Source organism: Acanthisitta chloris, unplaced genomic scaffold, assembly GCF_000695815.1.
Source record: "Acanthisitta chloris isolate BGI_N310 unplaced genomic scaffold, ASM69581v1 scaffold11841, whole genome shotgun sequence".
Lineage (NCBI taxonomy): Eukaryota > Metazoa > Chordata > Aves > Passeriformes > Acanthisittidae > Acanthisitta > Acanthisitta chloris.
Window position 1 is genome coordinate 10,473 of NW_008654391.1, and position 24,211 is coordinate 34,683.

Sequence of the window (24,211 nt, forward strand, 5' to 3'; positions counted from 1 at the left end):
GATTTTTTTTTTTTTTGCCAGAAACTTCTTAAAAAATGTGTCTCACCACAAACATTCCTATCAGTATCAACTTCATCACCCATGCAGGTGCTGAGGAGTACCTGTATTGTCTTACAGGAAAATGAGGCATACTTGCTGCCTGATCCAACTCAGCCTAACTTGTAGCCATTGCCTAGGAGGTATGACCAAATTCACGCTTTCCCTTTCTGATCCCATTGTGTATATTTCTCATTTTTTCAGACAGAGGCACTCCAGGATTCTGATCACTTTTGGTAATAACAGGATTTTTATCTAAGCTTTTGCTGACAGTTTCTGTTCCTCACTTGAAGTATCTTTCTTCCCTCCCAATTTGGACTGGCAAGGCAACCCCATGGTACTGGACTCTGTAAGAGGGCAGCCTGGAAGTACCTCTTTCCTGCTGTAATAATTTTCTGCATATTTTTCATTAAGAAGTCCTGACCTACAGCCCTGGAGAATGGGAGTTCAGGAACTGCATCCCTCCTAAAGTACTTGTATGTCCTAAGAACTGATAGAAATTTTTTCTGAACTGAGCACTAAGAAAAACTAATTTTAAAATAGCATAATAATAACTCTGCCAGCATTATTCTTTATTCCCATAGCTACTAACAGAACAGGCATTGAAATTAAATCAATGTAACAAAGACAGACACCACCATGTGTTTGTACTTCTGCACACACAGACTTCGCTGAAGGAGTCAGCAGCTCCCACAGTAGGGGTCAAATCTGAGTATTTATGGCCAGTACCAAGCAGAAGCAGCAACACAGTACCAGAACAGTGAGAGAAGATGTGTACAAATGGCTAAATATTTACCAGGGATATTGATACTTACCTGCAGTAAAGCTGTATTTTAGAAGATAAACACAATTGAACTATGCAACTTCAACTGTATTTGCTATTGCAGCCCACATTATGGACACATAGAGCTGTAAGGAGACAGATGTATTTTTGGGTTTTGGTGGAATGGGGTTAATCTCATCCCACCCACAAAGTAGAAGTGAAAACGTAATAGAGAAAACAGCTCAAATCACTAAATGGAGACTGTCACATTAGGCTAGAATAGCCTGTTCTTCCTGAACTTGAACAATTTCTTTAATTTCATAGAGCCGCAGGTGTACAAATTATCTTGAACACAAGTACTTTTCTTCCACAGCTGATTGACATGGATGCATCAAACACTTAATCATGTAGTTACCTCATATGCCTCAACACTCTTGCTCAGTCTGGCTGCTTCTCTGAATATGAGCCATGGCAAAACACTTATCCATTTGCACATGAGCAAGCACACAATTATTTCTGCTTCTATCATTTTGACTCACTGCAGAAGGTCCACAAAAAGTCAACAGTACCATGGAAATTCCTTCAGTGCTCTAGTGCCTCTCCCCATAGGCAAAGGTTGTATTTTGCCTCCCTGATACTGATAAAAAAAGAAGTCACTCTCTAAGATACATAAGCAAAATACAGCAAAGAAATATAATACCTGAATAGAATATCTAGGATGCACATCTATGTTGGCATGTTTAATTATTTAGAAAGCTGAAAGACAAATAAGGACACAATTCAACCAACTGTTAAAATAAGCAATTAAGTTTTTTTGGTAAAAACTTTGCAATACTTCAGCTAATAAGATACATAATAGAAATGACCATGTCCTCTCATAGAATCATGGAATGGTTTAGGTTGGAAGGAAACTTTAAAGATCATCTTGTTCCAACTCCCCTGCCATAGTGCAATGTTTTTTTTGTGGCCAGGTTTTGACAGTGTGGGGACTACATGGGTGGCTTCTGTGAGAAGCTGGTAGAAGCTTCCCCATGTCCAGCAGAGCCAGTGCCAGAGGCTCCAGCCTGGACCCACCACTGCAGCAAGGCCAGGCCAATCAGTGGTGGGAGTAATACCTCTGTGACAACATACTTTAGAAAGTAAAAACAGTTATTGCACAGAAGTAATTGCAGCCAGAGAAGGGAGGTATGAGAATATGTGAAAAGAACAAGTATGCAGACACCAAGGTCAGTGAAGAAGGAGGAAGAGGAGGTACTCCAGGTAGGTGCCAGAGCTGAGATTCCCCTGCAGCCTGTGGTGAAGCCCATGGTGAAACAAGTGTTCTCCTACAGCCCATGGAGGTTAATGGGGTGCAGAGATTCACCAGTAGCCCGTGGAGGAGACCCATGCTGGAGGAATTGGATTCCCAAAGGAGGCTGTGACCCTGTGGGAAGCCCCTGCTGGAGCAGCTCCTGGCAGGGACCTGCAGACCCATGGGGAGAGGAGACCCACTCTGGAGCAGAGTTCCTGGTAGGACTTGTGATCCTGTGGGCCACCCATGCTGGAGAAGGTTGTCCCTGAGGGACTGGGCTGCACCCTGTAAAGAGTGACCCACACTGCTGGAGTTTGTGTTTACAGAAAACATTCAGCTGTCTTTGAATTGGTTTCTAACAGACTGCACAAAGAAAGTAAGTCTTAAATGTCAAATTATTTGCTCATTAGCAACAGACTGGGATGCATACTTATTAAAGAATTACCTCATGTACCTTTAAAAGTTGATTTAATTCCTACTTTGCAAAATGAGAAAGGTCAAGATAAAAGCTCATATTTTCATGCAAACTTACTTTATAAAAAGCAAATTTGGGTAGATGCACTACACAAAGTCCTAACAGAGATCCTTGAAGAATTGAGTAAGGAATGGACCTGCTTGTTCTGCATTAACAGCTGCATTTCTGTACTACCAATAGCCAAAGCGCACATCTGCAGGTGTGTACATAAACAAATAACTGAAACTGTGGGTTTCTGTGGGTTTTTTCATTTTGGTTTCTTTTTAAATGAAACTGTTCCCTGTGGAACTTACATTTTAGGTTATAACTGACATCTACAGCACATCAATCATTTATGCAACACCATCAACTTGTTCAAGCGGCAAGTCCCACCACAGAAGTAAAAGGATGTCTATAATTATTGCCTAATGTGTTATCAGGGAAGCCTGGAAATTAATCACCTCAGTAACAGTTTTTATCTACAGTTGTGCATAGTTAAGATGTGATTTGCATGGTATGTAGCAAACTATTCCTATATGTAATCCAGGTAAACTACTCTGAGACTTCTTTAAATGAAAAATTAATTTTAAGCATGAGCCAGTATCACTTCCATCTTCTAGCAGAGACGGATATTCTGAGAGAATAATGACAGGATATATTCTGAAATATCCTCATATAGTTCAGAAACTGCACAAATTAAGTCAAAATGTCCTCAAATCTAAATAAAAAACATCTAATATTCCCTTTAAAATCCTGTTCTTCTATAGTATCTGGATTAGCTCCCCTGTATCAGCCAGACAAAGCTGGGAAGTGTTATGTAAACTGGAATCAGTTCTGGATAGGAAGAAGAGACAGATGTGGCTTGGAAAACTTTGAATGGAGAACCATCTCTCAGAGCATCCTATTCTCTCACTCATTTTTCAGGCAGAGAGTGATGGCAACTGATGTTCCAAAATCTTAAAATGTTCTTTCTGCATTCACTAGGCCTGTGTAGTTCTGGGATTACAGCTGTGTGGGCCCTTTAAACAGGGCATGAAAAAAACCCCAGCAGGTCATTCATGCTCTTCCCATACAAAAGCACATACACCACACAGGGGTCAGGGACAAACTGGTTGGGAAACTTGTTAGCCTTTTTTGGAATGACAGAATAAATAATGTTTAAATATATTTTTTTTAGTATTTGTTCAACTGTGTGCAATGTCAGCAGCTCTCTGATGTATATTGATTAGCTCTATTAACATTATTTTCCCACTCAATGAGATCATGCTGATAGAAGCCAGGCACTTTTACACAAACAAAATAGTAATTTCAGTTAAGGAGAGTCTGAAAAGTTCTCTAAATGGAAAAATGCTAAAATGTCTCCCAGGTTACCTGTAACAGCAGCAGTAATGACATCAAATTTGATGGACATATCTATCAAAGGTAAAAATTTTATATCTGACATAAAAGAAATTAAGATGTCCAGTACACAGACCTGGTTACACATTCCACAGAAGTACACCTGAACAACTCTAACGTGTCTTCAGCTTCCTGAGAGACAACAGGAGCCAGTTTGAAAATTAAGAACTGAGGGGCAGCAGTATGCATATACACAGATGCACACAAACAGCCCAAAAAAAAGGCCCCCCCCCCCCCCAACAAGCTGGAACACAGAAAGAGATGTGGGGAAAAGAAACTCAGCTGTTTCCTTAGCCTTTTCTCAACAGTCCCTGATAGATGAATTTATTTTCAAAACAAGAGAAATGTATACTTACTCAGAAATTTTTAAAAAATCAACAAATGTTGACCATTGATAGGATATCATAAGTATGGTCTCTGTTGGCTGGGAGGAGAATGCAGGACTGGAGTATGCTTAAAAAAGGCAGTTCTTTGGGAGTCTGTTTCCCAGTCTCTGTATTTTGGACATGTGCATGGAAGTTCAGGTAACTGTGGATGCGATATGGTGCTACACACAACTAACTAACTGTCTAGGTTTCTCTGGGAATCTGCATCTATCTTCTGAGGACCAGCGGTACCCTGTAGCAGTAAGAAGTTTGCAGCCATGAGAAGCAAGTCTTTCTGCAGTGGTCCAGTGTTGTGGTTTAACCCCAACCAGCAGCCAAGAACCACGCAGCCTCTCACTCACTCCCCCACCAACAGGATGGGGGAGCTAATTAGAAGGGTAAAAACTAGAAAAGCTCATGGATTGAGATAAAGACAGTTTAATAGAGAAAGCAAAAGCTGCACACACAAGCAAGGCAAAACGAGGAATTAATTCACTGCTTCCCACAGACAGGAGGTGTTCAGCCATCTCCAGGAGAGCAGGGCCCATCACGCGTAACGGTTCCTTGGGAAGACAGACGCCATCACTCCAGATGTCCCCCCTTCCTCCTTCTTCCTCCCCACCTTACATACTGAGCATGATGTCATATGGTATGGAATATCCCTTTGGTCAGTTTGGGTCACCTGTCCCAGCTGTGTCTCCTCCCAATCTCCCATACACCCCCAACTTCCTTGCCAGTGTGGCAGTACCGAACACAGTAAAGGCCTTGGGTCTGTGTAAGCTCTGCTCAGCCAATAACAAAAACATCTCTGCATTATCAACTCTGTGTTCTGCACAAAACCCAAACACAGCCCCATACTAGCCTCTGTGAAGAAAGTTTACTCTACTTCAGCTCAAACCAGCACATCCAGTGTGGACAGCATAGCTGCTGCAGAGACCATTACAGAGCCCAAGGACAGCAGAGCAGTTCATCCTCAACACTGGGATAGTGCTGCAAGTAAAGCATCACAGATCCTCGAATTTGAGAACCAGGGTTTATTAGCATGATCTTATTTCTGAAGTGATGTGGCAAAACTGGCTGGGTATGTGCCAGTTTACTATTCTTCACTGCACACATTAGAAAGACCAAGTGGTGGCCCAAGCTGAAATCTCAGGGCTGTGGAGTCAATGGCTAAATAGCTGATTTGAGAGCTTAAGCTGCTCTGTAAAAGTGTCCATTTGCAATTTTTCTTCCCAGCTTGCTGATATGTTGTCAGACAGGGGTATTCACATTTATTTGTACTGAATACTCTGATATGTGTAAGTGTTAAATCTCTCTTTTCCTTGCGCTGCCAGTACTTTTCAACATATATGAGGAAACATACTGAAGATGCATAATTATAAAACACTTCAGTGTTCCTTGTAGACATTTTAGAATATCCAAAATATAGATGAGGTTTATATATAGCTACATAACATGTTTTCATAATATACTTTCAAATATTAGTGCCTGGAATCTTAATTTTTCGACCCTGCCAACTTCTTTCGTGTGTGTGAAAAGGTAAAGCAAAGACTAATGTTTAAAAAGATCACAGCACCACTTGAACATCAGTTGAGCAAGTCCTGGTTTTTACAGCATAATGGGCCCATCACCTGCATCCAGACTGACATCCTGAGTAACACAACACAAATCCAGTAATTTCTTGAGTATCGGAAATTATTCATGCTCACTTTATAAGTAAATTTTACATAGTTCATTAACTTATGATTTAAGTAGAAAATACGGTTTAAAAAGACACCCAAAGTCAGTGCTGATATTAGAAATCATAGAGGAAATGAACCCAAATAATCCTTAAAAGAAACAATTTCCCCCTTTGATTTCCAAGTTCGCTTTAGAAGAGAAAGGATATATTCTACTTAAAAAAAGGGTAGAATTCCCCATGACATATGTTTTGTTCTTTATTTCCTACCTGACATTGACCTATAACAGCCATAGCAAAGGTGTGAGATTGTCAGAGCTCATTTTCCCACAGCAGGGTTTGTTGATGTTACTTTTGCCGTAAGCACTGCCTTGCAGATGGTACACAAAGAAGGTGTCTGTGAGTTCTGCTCTCACAGTCCAATAGAACATGAAAAGGAGCAAATGATGCACCTACATTCTGCTTCATGATACCAGTTGTACAGAAGGAGTTTGAAATGCATAAATATCAGTCATTTTACTGGGGCAAATACATTCACGGTGCTTACAAATGCAAATATGGAAGACGCAGGTAAATTAGTCGGCAAGTGAAATGGCAGTGGGGGAGAATACGAGTAGAGCACTAAAATACATGCTCAGCATCTTTAGATACAGAAGGGGACTGATATAGCGAACATTATCAAGAAAGCATAAAGCTACTTAGGGCCTGTACTAATGCAGCCAACTCACAGTTTTAAGCCATTACCCCTTGCCTTATTGCAACATGCCCTTGTGAAAAGGCCCTCTTCAGCATTCATCTAGGCCCCTTTAAGTACTAGAAGGTGTTATAAGATGTTCCTGGAGCCTTCTCTCCAGTCTGAGCAAGCCCAACTGTCTCACCCTGTCCTCACAGGACAGGTGCTCCAGCCCTCTGATCATCTTCATGGCCCTCCCCTGGACCCACTCCAACAGTTTCACATCCTTCTTATGCTGGGGACCCCAGAGCTGGATGCAGTACTGCAAGTGGAGTAGAGGGGCAGAATCCCCTCCTTCCACCTCCTGGTCACTCTGCTTTTGATCTAGCCCAGAATGTGGTTGGTTTTCTGGGCTGCAAGCACACATTTCTGGCTCATGTCCAACTTCTCATCAACCACTTTATTTGCATGGTAAACAGACGGTCAAATTCTTGCTTCGGATATGCTGCTTCAACTCCATTTATGTCAAGCAATTTACATAGTATGGTAGTCTTAGTGTAAATTTAAACACTCAGGCTATCAATGTCACATCAGAGTCATACATCACTCAAACCTGTGTAACCATAGTAGAAGTCAGTAGGTTCATCGGGAGCATTTAGAGTTTGGTTCCGTGCCATCAAAAAACTAAGCAGTCAGTTATACGACTAAAGGAAAGCAGTCCTCAATAGCCCTCAGTAACACAGCCTGTGGTATCTTTGGCACATTTACCAGTACACCCTGGGATCATCTAGCTTTTCCTTGAACACTTAAAATTTATTGCATTTCTTTTACTGTTTCAGAGGTCAAAGCATTTTAAAATTATCAGATATCAACTTCTCTTACTAGGTAATGACAAAACATTGTTGAACCATGCTTAAATAGAAGATATGTAGACAGATATTACAATATTTTAAGAAGAAGACTATTGTAAGTAAAGAAAAGCAGACACTAATATCTGCGGTGATAGATCACAGGAAACTGTTATGACTCCTGAACAACTGAAACACCCTGTTTAGTAACAGACTGTAGCCCACGTATTTTATTTAACTGAAGCTTTTAACTGTTTAATAATTTAATTTCTTCTGGGAAATTTATTTTACATCTCTGTTTAAGCAACTATGAAAAGTATTTTTCTACAGCTTCATTATACAGGACTAGTAACACAATACAATGCTTACTGTTTGGTCTTAAATTCTTAGAAGTATTTATTTGCTATTGAAAGGACACCTGATTTAGTACTTAATTTGATTGATTTAGCAGAAAAGCATTAATCTAATGCCCCAAAACTGAAACTATACAAATAAAAATTAGAAAAAGTGCACACCTTTTAAGATGTAAGTTTCATTGACCATGCAAACAAGTAACCAGCATAACTCCTGATTCCTCCTTCCTGACATTTGAAAGATCAAATGCCTTTCTGTAAGGGATATTTCAATAATTCATAAATTACTGGGTCAAAGTTTAACTACATAATATATAAAAATTCCCAATAGATGGCTGATTATGTAACAGACTGTTTTACTTTAGCCCACCCCACTAACAGCGTCTCTTAAAATACAGTCCCTTGACCAAAAAAAAGATATTTCTTTTGTCCTGTGGTCTTTAAAATATTTCATCTACTCATCTGAGAGTATCTGTATTGTTTTGCACCTGTGAATCATGCCTGTATCATAGAGACAGTACTTATTCAGAGCAAAACACATCAGCTGAACACTTGAGCTCACCAAAAATCCTTGCTTGAGAACCATTTTCAGGTTTCACTCAATGTTAACAGTAACAGGTCTGTTCTTGACATGGTAAAGATTTATAGTCTTCCTCAAGCACTTAAGGAGACGAAAAATTTTAAATATTGGGGACATGTAAACATAAGGCTTAATTTCCACCCCCTTCCACATGTTCAGATTGTTATGCTCTTATGCCTTCAGACGTTAAAGTGGGTTTTTTTAGATCATTAGAGTGTAGAACACACTAAGCATTCTGGAAATTTAACTGGTTGTTCCCTTTTGAAAAAATAAAAAAGACATGTTAGTCATTAAGGAATGCAATTCAACAGTCATCTGCTGAGTTCAGGCATTTCTAGTTTCTCTCTATTTTGAAGCAGAAGTGCAGATATTAACATCAACACTGCTGCCAATTTAAGTAAGACCTTCAGAGGCAAGGAGATACGTATGTGAGCCACATTAGCAAAAAATGTGCTAAAAGTACAGAGGTTCTCAGTTTACCTAATTTCATGTTGTGGCTTCATTCACATTGCAAAATTCTGAGTGCTGTTTTTTATCTTGGGAGCATGTGAATATATATGCACCTCTACTGATGTATCCCATCAGAGTCAAGTGTTCGTTCATTCCTTGGCTTCCTCCTCACTTAACTGATACAGCTCTCAACCAGCTATCAGTACAAGTGAACAACAGAATACTATAGCAAATAGTAGTAGGAAGATTTTGGGGGAGTGTTTTTTGTTTTTAATAGCAGTTGTCAATCGATACTGTCCAAGATCCCTCCTACAGTGCGGAATCCCCAGCCAAGGCAACACTGCAGACCTTCTGTCCTGCCACGACAGCTAAAACTGCCTTGAAGTTGAGAAAACAGCCTCAAAGCACTTGGTAAAACTAAAGGGGAAAAGATGCCTGAGGATCTAATTGATTAGTTATTTTACTAATGTGGCAGAAAACGCTCCTATACACGTAGGTAAAATAATCATGTTAAAATACAGTATGGTTTCAGGAAATAGCATAGGGTTACATGAAGTGTCACCAGATGGCACTATTAACATAGTCTTCAAATTCTTTCAAGCACATAAGCAAGTTTTTGCCTTAAAGACAGCAAACCTTGTTTGTTGTTTTGGTTGTGAGGTACACGAAAGAAGTCCGCAGATAGCAGGCTCCTGTTACAGTCTGGGGGACGAAACCAATGCCAGAGAGTCAAGCAGTACCAAAGAAATAGACTACAACTCCCGGGTGCAAATTCTATACTGTTTACAGCTCAGTCAAGGGAGTTGCATTTGCAAGACTTCCCTGAGCTTACTGAGGACCAAGATCTCTTTTCTGAGTCTTTCTTTCCACAGAGAAGACTGCAGTCTTCAGAGGTCAAGCAGCAGATGTGACAGTAGGGCTGAACTACCTTACTCGTAGTGCAGCTCTAATGTCGTTGCTTTTGCCCATATGAATAAAACTTCAAACTAAGTATACACAGACTTTCCCTTCCCTTGTCTCCTAGGACAGACTGCAGTCTATTTACTTGGAATATAAAAATCTAACAGTGACAGGTAAGACAGTATATGCTAGAATCTCATCTGATTTTACCCAACTTTTGCAGTAATGTGACGTGTACTTGAGCAAGCCTTCCCTTAAAGTGACATAATCTGGTGCTGCCTGGTGTTCAGCCAATTCATGTACATAAATTTGGAAGAGATTCTGAAAAATTATATCTCCTGTTCTTTGCATCACTTGCATAATGAGGACTAAATTATTCTGTTTATGCAGATGGAAAATTATGGAGCTAAACATGTCCAAATGAATGGTGTAATGACAATATTTCAGAGAACTCAGATTTTTGTCTTAAGCAATGTTTGTTCCTATCTTAATATTTCATAACACTGAGTCAAAAACATTGAGGAGGAAAACAGCAATGAATGCTGGCTATTTCTTGCCTCTCAAATACAGGTTATTCGAAGTGCTTCAGGTTTATTGCAGAAATATCTTATCTTCTGACAAACCTCTCACAGAATGCTGAGGAGTATAAGCAATAACTCTTTGCATTAGAAAGATTCACAGGGCTTTGATCACTGTCCCAGGAAGCACCAGGTCACAATGAACTGTACAAGCTGATTAGGGTCAACCATCATCATTCTACATGTAAGCATGGCTGTTGTTAATTGCCCAGTCAACCTTAGCAAAATATACTCAGTAATAACCATTTATATCTGATGTGCTAACTCGGAGTCTAGCTACTTAATTTATATTGAAGTAATTGTGAGACTTTTCATCTATCAATCTAATTCCATAAAAAATTAAATCAAGCCATAGTATCTTGCCAAAAGAGACTGCAATGATTTGCATGTTAGTGGTTCACTGTTTTGTTGCTGGTTTCATAAGAGACTCTCAAGACTCATATCTCAAACTAACTGGAAAAATCTTTGCATTTTAAAAATCTGAGTCCTCAGTCATGTGCATTTTAAATACACAATACTTCTATTTTGTGATCTTTCTTTTCCATTCCACAGGTAGCCTAAGAGTTTAATTACTGAGAATGAATTAAACAGATGAAATGTTACAAAAAACCCTGGAATCCATCTTATCCTTCTCCCGCCATTAAAATGGTCCAGTATTTTTATTATATTTGGTAGTGTACTTAAAGCATGTTACTGTATACATCACACAGAACACAAAAATGTGTACATGTGGCTCTGAGAAATGGGTAAGGCATATGACCTGTAGAATTCCTTCACTCTCCCCTAACTATGCACTTAAGAGACTGCAAACCACTGCAGCAAAGCACGATATCTTGAGGACTCGGATATCTTGAGGAATTGAGGCCAAGGTGAAACTTACACTTTGTCAGAAAAGAGCCTCTCAGCAAGTTCTTTTCTCTGTCAGTGCTTTTTCTGTCCCAGACAGGCAATCAATTACACAGTTCTACCAAAATAAAATAACCAAGATACACCTGGCCACAGCTGTGTTCCCATAAACCAATATTCCAGGATATGAAGAGCAAGCCTGTGAAGCTGACAGAGTAACCTGGATACCAGAATACTTCCCCTAGGATACAGTGGAGACCCTCATTCACCGCTCAGCCCTAATCCCTGCTTGACCTGCAGTGTCCTGTACGGGATAGGAATCACTGGTCCTTAGTGCTCTGCTTTTTAACCATTCGCCCGTGGACTGCTTAGGGTTCCAGTCCAGCCCAAATCCAAATTTGCAGTCCAGGTTCCTCAGACTGCTGGTTTCAGCCAATAGATACCAGGTGCTCCTGACAACGTTTTTGAAATAGTACATTTCTTGGCTTCTCTGATCTAGACTGTAATTTACCTGATCATAGCACCCAGCTTCACCCTTGATCATTACCTAGGTCTGGTCACCAGAACTGACTATGTCTATTCCCAACAGAGATTTCTCAGACACTTCAGTTATTATAAATTTATGGACAACATGAAAGGCACACTTCTATTTTATTTTTTTTACTGGAAAAAATGCACTTTTCTCTTGTTATGCCTGTAATCAAACACACCTGAGTTAATTCTGCTCAAATATGAATAAACACTGACTATAAGCACAAATGATAAATGTTGATGTATCTACTTGAGAATGCACAAAAAAAGATTCTATTTCTTGCTGTATTCTGCTTTCCCCTGTATTCTGATATTTTTAATTAGATCCACATGATGTTTGTGTAGATAAGCACCACTACAAAAGACCTTTGAAGTGCAAAATAAAGCCAATTATACTAGGGCAGCACATGGTAGTCTGGTTTCTAAGGTATGTGGATGTCAGTTTGGTAAAACACAGAGTATAAAGAGTGACCGCTAAAAATGGGAGCTGCCTCTCATTTTCAAACAGAAATTCTTATGTAGGTCACATCACCCAGCTGCAGAAAGACCTAAGATTTTGGAGCAAAAACACATTGAATGACACATACCCTGACATAATTACAAGAAGGATGTTTTCAACACATGGAAACCTCTGGGGCAAAAGAGTGCAGGCTGCTTATGCCTTTCCTTAAGAACTGGACTTTTACCCTAATGGAGGGACATTTATTCATTTTTCCCCCTATGGAGTGCTTAGAACTATTTAATACCTCACTGCTTGCAATGGACAAGTTACTCTGCTGTTAACAGATGCCTTGCCTTTAGTGTACCAGATGTCTCACACCTATCACTACTGTTACACAGCTTTCAACTGGGATAACATAGGGATAACAAACTGTTCACTTCTAATCTGTTTAAAATAAGACAGCTAAAAACTGCAGCTTATGATCAACCCTTGGGCTGCCCCATCCTGTTTCAAGTCAAGGGCTTTTTAAATTTAGCTGCTGCTCACTAGAGTAAAGGAATACGATCTTCACTCAGCATCTTACTGTAAGGAGCTAAGCATTGTATGGCATGCAGCTCAGAGATTTCAGATTGTTCATTTACCTAACTGTGAATTCCTATTTGTGAGTCAGAACTGTTCAGCTTGAAAGCCGCTGTAATTAAGCTGACATGCCATTCAGTGACCTTGGCATAATCCTAATGAGATCTAAGTCACAGACAACAATTACTGAAAAAACAGAGGTATAGTTCAAACAAAGGAGAAAGTATTAACATTTTCCACGAGTAAGATCAATGTACTTTACAGCAGAGAAACATAATAAACTGCTTTAACAGCTAAGTCTCTTTATCCACCACAATATGTGGCTTGTACCTGGATAGCACATCTGGCAATAGACTCAGGCAAACAAATTACTCTAGAAGATTAATTGACTGCAAACTAAGGCCTTTACAACATTTCTTTAGACAGACAAAAGACAATGCAGGCATGCCTTTTAAAAGAGTCAGCAATCAATACTACTCTAGAGTCAGCCAAGTTTTGTAGCTACCCTTCTACATTGGCAGGTGGGAAAAAAGTCACTTACACATTCTTCTGTCATCCTCATTGATGCTCTCCTGCCCAAAGTGAGAAATCAGTTTTGTTCTTTATTTGAGAGATTATCAGCCCTTGAATAGATAGGTGTTCCCTTCTACTTACAACTAACTGAAAAAAAGCATTTTAAAAGCAGGTCACCATTTGATGGGTTTGTACAGCAATGCTGAAAAAGCATCCATGTTTAAGAGCACTATTATATCATTGCTGAAAGGTTACGGATTTTAAAAAAATAAAATATATGTTTAATATCTTTATAAAAGGAAGAGCTGTTAAGATACTCCAAAATTAGTATAAAATACAAATGATGTTGTTAAGCTGTAACAGCCATTTTTATTAGAAAAAGTCAAACAACAGAACAGCATATCCTGTTCTGTTCTTTTGGCTTTATTTTAAACGTACAAATCTTGTTGCCAGCTGGAATTTCAATGCACATTTAGGCAGAATACATGCACTTCACATTTCCTAGGATGTGAGACAGATTTCCTATCCCTGTGAGACAGGTGTATGGGCCATATACTACACACCTGCATGCTTGTCAGGATGCATGTCATTCATTTTCCTTGAATAATGAAACATTGGCATGCTAAAGTCCACCTGACCTCTGGAATACCATTAGTAAGTTGTTCCAAGTGCTAGCAATATTTTTCCTACGAGGCCACCTTCAAGAACAGTAAGACAGGTATTTCTCTGTGAAGTGCTCACTGCCCTAGAGCAGAGACAGCAGAGTCCCAGCCATTAAAGGCCTCATGCTTCTCAGTTATATTGCATACTATTGAAGGAAAAACCATTAACCCAAGATAAGCCCTGAGAGATGGAAACATGCTAGTTTTTCTCATTTTCTGGGACACCAAATAAACCACCATTTTGCCTCACTCTCCTTCCTTTATAAAGACTGTGTTTTTACTACAACGACTTCTCATAGTTATTCATTCTTACTAAAGCTGTTAATTTCCATCTGTTGTTTCTCTTCAAATACTCTTAACATCTTTGACATAAAATTGTATCAGAACTTCACAGTCATGTAAGTCTCCAGGGGCTGGATGAACACAGTCCTCCTCCCTATGGGCAATCTAGAAATGTCCATATTCAGCTCACTGCAGTCATTTCTGTCTCACTCAGGTTCAGAAAGTGGCCAGGTAAACCATTTCCTTGCTAACCATATACCATTTTTGCTTGACGGTAACAGAGGGTCTGTCACAACAGGAAAATACAGCATGAAATAGCACAGTGCTAATATTTCAGCCTTAGTTCAGCTGCAAAAGCCATGGTGATGGATTCAGTGACACATCTCTCCTTGCGTAATGGAAAAAATTCTCAAGATAATACCATGAAGAAAGATGGATAAGAACTAAAGTTAGTAAACAACCTGCTATGGTGAGTTTATTTCTGCTGTGTTCTAAGTCTTAAAAAAAGCCTACCTAAAACATATGACCACTTAGCATCTTGCTCTGATAAGGATAGAAGAAATGGAAAAACTTACTCCAAAGCTTTTCACTGTGGGTAGCTGAAAGATGATGGGAGATGAGTTTCCAAATAGGCCATCACCATTTTTCAAGATGTGTAATGAGTCAGACTCAGTATTCAAGATTAGTGTTGCACTCCTTCAGCTACTATCGACAACCAGAAGCAGCAGACCTCTGCTTCAAAGGAAGTATCAGCTCTCACAGCTTCACATGACAGACTTTTGAGTACTTTCTTACAATTAAAGCAGATCAACAGTCTTGCAGATGGCTTACTTTTAATTTGGAACCAGACTCTCCATTGATTCACTGAAATGTTCCCAACACAGGCTTCACAGAGACTCATTTAACTAAGTTTAACAGTCTGAGTTTAAATGGGGAGTTGTATATTGTCACTTACTGTGCCTGCAGAGCTATCAGTTATAATGATTTCTACAGTAGTTGCTAAATCTTTATGTCTCCTTGCAAATTATGCGGTACTGGACCTGCTTCACTGGTGCAGACATAAAATCAGTGTCACAAATTAGGAATTCACATTGTTAATTTACATGATGGATTCAGACCACATTTATTCAGGCATTCAAAATGCAAGAATTCTTCTGAGTCAGCCAGAGCTGAGCAACCTTGTTTCTCAACAGTGGCTCATTTTTTAAAAATGACTGTCAATAATTTCAGCAATCTCAACATAAATACTCCTTAATTCAGTTTATGTATATCCCACTCTGTTAAATAAACAAAGCAGGCCTCATGTTCATGCCACCTACCAACTTCTGTAACAGATCACCATCAAATACCTTAAACAAAGTTGGACAAGTATGTCTGAATCACTTGGAAACTGTAAGATCACAGGATGGAAACTTTGTCATACCAATTATGTAAAGCCACTGGAAAGAAATCCACGCATTTTTTGAAAGCAGGCAAAGCAGGCTTTTCGTGGAACAAAAGGAACCTTGTCCCTTTCTGTTATGTGACAACTCGTAATTAGAGTCAATGATTTTTTATTGTTGGCCCAGATAAGCTTGTTTGCATAGCTGCAATTTCTTAAAACAGAAATCTGAATGTTACTAGGAAAAGACATTCATTGGCAGTACAACAGATCTTCAAGAAAAGTGGCATTGCTTGATGCTAGCATCTGATTAACCCTGGAGGAAATTCTGCAAATGTTACACAGTAAAGAATATAGTAAAGAGCCAAAATTTTATTCTGTTTGAATGTATTTATAGAAATGTACCAAGAATACCCATAAAGGCACCGTCATCTTTTCCCTGAGCTTGTGCCAGTTGATGACCAATAGGAAGTATTCAAAGAGGAAGAAAGAGATAGAGGGAACTTATTTATAACCACTCTTTGTGCTTCATGGACAACTAAGGAAAATTACATTTCATGCAAAAACAGCTCTTAAAAATTCTTATCACAGTGACATCTCTCTAAAATGATTCACTTGTGATCTTGAACTTTGTAATTATGAGTCTTAATTCTCAAGAGCTGAGTACTCATGGAATAAAGTTGCTATATACTCTTAAAAACAATGGCAAGAGAATGTCAAACCTAAACCGAAACAGTCTTTATTGACAGGAAAAATAAACATTCTGAGTGGATAAAGGTGATATCAGAAGACAATCACCATGTGGCTATACCAACATTTAGCAAATCCTGATACATTGAACAGAACTGAGTCCCACAGCAGCTCTAGACAGTCACAACATTCTCAATAGCTCCTCTTTCTGGATTTTCTCTACTCAATTAGTTCACTACTCTACACAGACACAGACTGCACCTTCACAGTGACTACATCGAAAAAGATCACCTTGTTTCCATGCAGCCTGTTCAGTGACGTTCATTCAGCAGTTATTCAAATCCTGTTAACGCAAGATGAACTGCAACTGCATTTCTGTAACAGAGGACTCCAGTGCACTGGTTATATATTTGGTTTGCAACGTATTTAACTAGTGCAAAAAGGTATGTGGCATTTTTCTGTTTCCTAATTACTCAGGACAAATAATCCAATGATTGTTCTATGAAGCTTAATTCCCAACATTTGTTTTTAAAGCCTATATTCACAGATAAACCATCAGATTTAGCTGCCTGGGAAGTTTTTTACAGAACACCAGAAGCATTAATTGAACCTCTAATCCTTAGGAAATCAGTGTCAATCACCTGAATAAAATCCGACAGTGTGTTTGCTTTTACTTAAAACTGTATTTCCTTTCTGGAGAAGGAACATTACAATGCACAGTACAATTTATTAACTAGTTCCCTGCACTTCTCTCTTCCTTCCTTTGAAAAAGAATCATGTTTTCTGGGAATGGTCTCTGTCTGTTTCTGTTGTGACTGTATCACAACTTGCATTTCCTGCTTTCCCAACAGATATTGTTAGCCTTTTCCATCAGTTAATGGAAAGCTCCACAGTTTAGTCACTGAGTCTCTGATACAGGTCCATTCATCAAGCAAACACGGATGCTGAAAAAGCAAAGCAAAATTGGTGGAAAAATCCAGAAGTTTTCTCAAAATATTTTGTGGCTTGGAAAGTAATCCAATTTCCAAATATTTCACACAAACATGCTCCAAAACCACAACATCAGCATTAGCTCCCCTCCCCCATCCCTCATAGCTTTGAATTCAGCTAATTTTGTAGTTTAAAAACCAACCAACCAAAAACCCAGCCCAAGTCCAGAACACACTAAACTTCCTGAAGTTGAAATTTTGGCAGATGTAAAGTTTGGTTTAGGATTCCACACTTCGAGTAGATGAAGTTTAAGAGTACTTCATTTGTTAGTTTTCTATTGATTTATAGTTTGATACAGCAATGAAAAATATTTAAAATAGATTCCATTAAAATCATGCGACAGGGAAATAAAAATAAATAAAATAGAAAACATAATCTTTGTGCCTGTACACAAGCACAGAGAGGTAATAAATTACAAACCATTCCACACAAACATAAGTGTTTGTGCAATTAGGAGTGTTATTTTTGGGTACTTCAGAGTCATGTTCTAGATTACGGTGAAACTAAAAACATGCCTGTTTGAAAAATTTCATTAAAGTTCTGTCATAAATTTTCCAAATATTTAAGTCAAAAGGCAAGAAAAGCTGCTTCAAATACTTAACAGCAAAATCAAATTATTCACTAGAAGAACAAGAATAAAATTAGATGTTTTGTAAGTGTTTTACTCTGTAACATAAAACATGGCTCTCTGGCTATCATTTTTCACTATCATCAGCTCTCCGTCTGCATGTGGAAAGGAGCTTGCTTTGCATTTTTGAATGCATAAAGAGATGTTTTGATATGGAGGGTCAGTACTTTGGGTACCATGAGCCTTCACGTGCACACTGAACTCAAGTGGAAGCTGTGCATCTTCAGCAGCCAAAGGAAAATCAACTATGGACACATTACGTATTTCTTACTGAAAGAATAATATTAAAAGAGCATTAGTACCATTGCAGAGAGGTAAGATTTATTAGCTTGGGCTGGATGCCATCTGATGTGATCACATGAGTTTGTGCTGTTTGTGGAGGCACACCCAGAATTCATAATTTGTTTTTCCTTTAAACAGCTAAGGCATCATAACCAAAACCAGCAGTTTGCTAAAATTGTACAAACTTCTGAGAGTTAGGAAGTCTTAGCTGTATGGCTGCAAATTAAATCTCAGCTTTTCTGTGTCTATACACCATGATATAGTCTACTTAATAACACACCTCTGCTTTTTCCATAGTATTTCTGTTTCAGTTTGTTTACTGAGTTAGTGAAAAAATCAACAACAGGCAGCAATAAACATGGCATTTTTTAACTTTCAGCAACTCAACTCTACAATTAAATTACTATTCTTAAGACATTGTTTAAGACAAGGTCCTCCAATGCTACTTCAGCATAGTGAAAAACTCTTCTGCAAGCAGGTAAGCAAAAACAAATTTGAACATTTGTGTAGTTTCTATTTTGTTAAAATTTCAGTGCAATATAGAATGTGATATGGTCTTTTCTTATCAAGAAAGAGTGGCAAGTACTGTACATAAAGTATATTGCACTTGCCATATATAATGCACCATACGAAGGCACACCACTAAAGCCTGAAGATGGAAAAAGAAATTCCCAATCATTTTTATGGAATGCATTTCTGGTTTTAACCAAAATTTCATCTTGAACACCATCTACCAAGCACATGTTCTTCAAGCAGCACACATAGACATCTACCTAAATAATCATGATCACCCAAAGAAGTTTGCTTGCGGCTCAAAAAAGAAAGCATTATATGAGTGTTTTGAGTTTCGCGTTCTTTTTCCACCATGCATTCTGTTTTACATGCTTAGTAGAGCAATGTGTTGTGGGATAATTTCAGAAATTTAGCAGATGTTAAATAGATGTTGCTTCAAAGCTGACAAGAATACTAGCAATTTTATTGGTTTAAATCACCTCAAGCAGCTATATGAAAAAAATGTAGCAATGTAATACTATCTATACTAATACTAATGACATAGTGCTGAAATACAGCTCAGAACTTAGAGAAAGCAAAACCATTTAACTCAGTTTCAAAAGGGGAAGCATTCCTAGTGTATCTGAATGAAACTGTACTGAGAGAGCTTGGAATTTATCCCTAACAACATGCTCTTGCTATTTACACCAGAATAAATATATTAAACTTAATGCTTGCATATCACCACAATAAGGTCAATTATTTACTTAAGTAAAAATGATTTACTAAGTAAAATTATTTATTTAAGTAAAAATTATTTACTAAGCAAAAATGGTCACTACAAAATAAGGGAACCTGTGTAGAAAATAAGATCACAAGTAGAGACAAAGAGAAAAAACAGGTCAGGATTTGCCAATTGCTACTGTGAAGTTTCCACAGCTACTGGGAATTCTCCTTTTTTTTCTAATCCAAAGGCATTCTGAGGGAACTTCAGATACCATTGTGTGGTAACTACCGGCTTTTCATTCAACCATTTCGGCATTAACTTATTCTTACAAAGTACAAGATAATGTATAGATTAATAGATAATTACAACACATTTGAACATGCCACACCTACTTCATATAAAGTAGTTTAGGAATAGACACAGCATATATATTAACATTCCATTAATAATCTATTTTTAGTCATTAAACCAGGTCACTGAAAAGAAGAATGCTTTCCAGGTGAAATAAATTGGAATAGAACCTGAAAGATGTTTTAATGAACTGTAAGGGACCCAGTAGATTTTAACAGCTATTAATTTCTACTCCAAACAAGTCAGCTTCTAGCATGCAGGTACTCTTCAACTTCACAGATTTCCATCTAATAAAGCAAGGCCAAGTATAGTCACCGACTTAGATAAAACAAAATGCAGGATTCCATAAAATTCATGCTTTTTAAAATTAAAGGTTATTTTAGTTGTTGTTTGGAACAATCACCAATCTTCTGCAAATGGACAGGAATGAAAAATACACTATTACTTTCCACTACACAGAGAAAGTAGATCGGATCAAATTGTCAAGACCTAATATGAACATGGAGCTTCAGCAGCAAAGAGCCCATTTCACAGAAAAACAACAGTATGAAACAAATCTGTCAGGGTTCTTATGCATGTATTTTCCACGTCACCCTTGTTACCTTTGTACAGAAGGGACAAGTACATTCTGAGTTTTTGACCTTAAGCATGCTTGTCTTTAAGTTTGGATCTGTTTATCCTGATTGTCACATGTTTTAAGGTGTGCTGCTATCTGATTAATACTCACCCTACAGCACTTTTATCTTTCAGAATCGAAGATGACTGCTCATCCAGAACGAGCAGGAACTAATGACTAGAGTATTGCTTGTAGCTATAGTTTATCACTTCAAATGTTTGTTGCCTAGATAAATAGATAATAGTTCAGATGTACCAAAACAAATGCTGAGGTCAGAGGAGTACTCACTTGACTCTGGTTTGAACTATAAGCATACCAAGTGCTGTGGTCCTAGCTGTTTCTTCAAGTCTCTTCTCAACTATATGGCTTCATCACCACAGAACAATAATGGAGAAGAAGAAAATGATTTTATGAAGATCTGCTTATAATTAGTTATACATCCGATTCCACGTTATCTCTATTAGCGTTACAACAACACAATTTAGAAGTAACTTTGACCTTGTATTACTGAAACTTTGTAAAGCTTGCTGATGTAAAGCTCACTAAACTATCACAGCAATCCACTGGGATAAACAGCACGGTATATAATAACAGACTTTCAATATTCAGGTGCACTGAAACAAGTACTGTAGGATAAAAAAACTGACTAGAACCCATTGCAATATATACTGAATGAGAAGATAGTCTCTTGCAAATTGTTAGGAACCACCAACACATGCAACGTGTACACAAGTACTAGTGTGTGATGTCACGAAGGCGACCGGTGTAACTGCCTGCCTTGGATTACACGATGTCGTACTATATTACATTAAGATAGTTCCTCCCAAAGACTTATTACTTCTGCTATGTTCTCTACAGTAGCTCTGGGGTTTTTTTTCCCACATAATAAATGTGTATTTGGTATTTTTCCTTTCCCTTTCCTGCTTGGTCTACTAGACTGCCTCTTATCAGTCTGCAAATTGCAGTGGACATAGGATACTCCTTTACTATAATTTATAATAATAAATGAGAAAGAGGCAACCTACATGTAGAGCCAGAAAAAAAAAAGATGGAAAGACCCTAAGTGGACATAGAAAGATTGGAAATGGATTGTTTTGATTTTGCACTTAAAAGCATAAATTCATGCAGGCTCAGTGAAAAGTTTTGAATTTCTTTGCACAATTTTTTGTTAATTACGGAAATCATACTTCCTGATCATCTTACCCAAAATGTTCTCTCTACTGTCCCACTTGAAATCATGGTTTAAAACCTTAAATTGTATTGATATGATTGCAAATTTCACTGCTCGGTGAGAAAGGCATGATGTCTGGCTGAAGTACTGTTTCCTAAATATATAAAGGGACTTCCAGACCAAGGCTGCTGGGCATAAGAAAGCCAAATACATTTTCCCAAATTCACACCCTTTTGTGAATTGAAATGGTAAAGGAAGAAAGCAGCAAGCTGTTTCACTCAGACCTACTAAAGAATGCCATTTCTGCATGCTTGACTCCAGAAAGGGAGTCTGTGTTCCAGATTTACACCCACATTATGAGGGTTATCATATCACCCTAAATATTTCTACACTTCACCACAATTCTAAATGTGAAAGCAAGGAAAGTATGTGGCTACTGCTGCTAATATGCAAACTTCTTTGTGCTATCCAGCAATATTTGCTTAAGTTCAGTAAAATTAATCACACTTTTAAATGTTTATAAAAGCAATTACTCTTTGAGAAGCTAATATAGACACTTGGAAATTCTTTTTCTGACACAGCATGACTTAGCATGCACTTTAGTTTCAGCTTAGTAATCTAAAAAACTTTATGATATGTAGTACCTTATCCACTTAAACATTATGTAGCATCAGTGAATGATGATTCCTTCAAAGCTAAGGACTCCTCAAGGAAGCCTTATAATCATGAGAAGATCACTATAAGTACCCTTCCTGAACAGGCAGAGCAGAGAGTATAGAGTGCTACCAACACAATGTTTTCCCCAGTCTTTCTGGGTACGTCATCATAATTCTCCTACTAGAAAAACCCTGGGTACTTGGATTTACTCTCTTTCAGTGCTCTTTCACCACTCCTGCCCTCTTTCTTCATACTGTTTGTCCTCAGTCATCTCCTGATGTCTGTTCTCATCTGTTTTATTCCATGTGATATTCCCTTGAAAAATAAAGTTCTTGACTCATTATAACTCTTCTTTTTATCATTCTCCCTCTCCCCTCAAAGCTGTCAAGAAATCCCTGAGGAAGAATGGAAATTAAGGATAAACTCTGGTCCAGAAAATCTGGAGAGCAGAGAAAGAATACTATGGAATTTAAAAAAATATGCAGAGAGCAAAGAGCCTGAGTATAGGCTCTGGTGTAACAAATTTGGGAAGATATCCATGCTCCCTGAAGAAAACTGGCTTTTTTAAGAAACAGAAGTGAAAGAAAAACACTTTCTCTATTTACTGTACAAGTAAATATCTACATCATGGATTAAAAAGTTATTCAACAAGGCACACACTGGAATTGACTCCAAGCACCAATTTATATTTCACAACATGTAAACATATATGGGGGTATTTTTCAAGTGAATAATAATCAGCAGCTATTCCTAGAAATCATATATTCATCATTTTGTTAGGTTATGCTGAGGACTCAAAACAGTACCCGTGAGGTTGCTTTTGGCTGACACTAAATAAGCACTTAGTAAGGGTAAGCTTATTGTCATCCAAAATACAGACCATATGTAAGGCAAATCAAGAATCTGAATTACAGAGATTACAGACAGTACACTAGAGATTAAGCATAAACTGATTCCTAACTGCTAGATTGTTACCCCATGTGATTACCTATGTATGAGACTGATTAGCAGTGCCCATAAGAAAAACAGCAAGAAAAACATGACTTTGGGGGTTGAATGCTCACTGCTAGAATCTGTGAACAGAAAAATCAGTATGTGCTTTATTCTTACTGTATTCATGGAAACAGTGCTGTGGGTCTGTTTTTTATTAGCAATAAAACAAACTGCCTTAAAAAATGCCCAGCTCTTCTCAGTTTCTCATGGTACAAAAGATCCTGAAAATTCCTCATGTCAAAAAGGTGTAACACGATGCAGGAATATTTCAGGGTAAATTATGCCATTTGTTCAACAGCATCTTTATGCATGCATCCTTCATGCAGGTACTTAAGTACAGATGGCACTTATGTTTTGCTTTATGAAGGTCTATCATGTCACATTTGCGGTCTAGAGTAAAAGTTTATAAATTTAGAAAGTAACATTTTGTGTAATCCTCTCTGTTGGTAAGGTTCAGTTTAAAGAACACCTTTCCTTTCTATCTAGGTGGAAAGATGGAGCAGCTATTCATCCTCACAGACTAGTTTAAAAACTACACCATTAAATAGGAAAAACTAAGAGAGAATTACTTCTCTATATTTTCCTGAGCAATAGAGAGCCTTTGATTGGTAAGAAAGATAGGATTCAGACTTACTGTGCATTTGTTTGGCTTCTCTCCTGAGTGGACTCTCATGTGAATCAGCAGTTTATAACGGGCATTAAATGGCTTGTACCTTCGAGGGCATCCTGACCAGAAGCAAGTGAAGTCCTCTCCCTTCCTCTGGTCTATATGGATCTTCTCTATGTGCCGCACAAGTTCCTCTTGCTGGTCATACAGAGCACCACAGTCAACCCAGCGACAGCCATGCTTGCCATTGAAATCATCTAGCTCACCATCTTCATCAAGCAGGGAGCCTGGGGCAGAAGGAGGCACGGGCAGAGGGTGAATGTGGCTGGGTAGGCTGTGTGGAGGCCTGTGCTGATGAGCATGGTACGGTGGAGGTGGCCCTTGTGGAGGAGGTGGCGGTGGCA

At 38.3% G+C, this 24,211-nt stretch overlaps 1 protein-coding gene across 1 annotated transcript in view; it reads right to left on the reverse strand.

The window, feature by feature from the left end:
• Positions 1 to 23,834: 23,834 nt before the first annotated feature.
• GLIS3 (GLIS family zinc finger 3) overlaps positions 23,835 to 24,211 on the reverse strand; it is a gene marked incomplete at its 3' end in the record, with an annotated part of 40,589 nt that continues 40,212 nt past the window's right edge. The window contains 1 exon segment of the mRNA XM_009083501.1: positions 23,835 to 24,211. This exon segment is cut by the window's right edge and continues 31 nt beyond it. Within this exon segment, the coding sequence (XP_009081749.1) occupies positions 23,835 to 24,211 (377 nt within the window).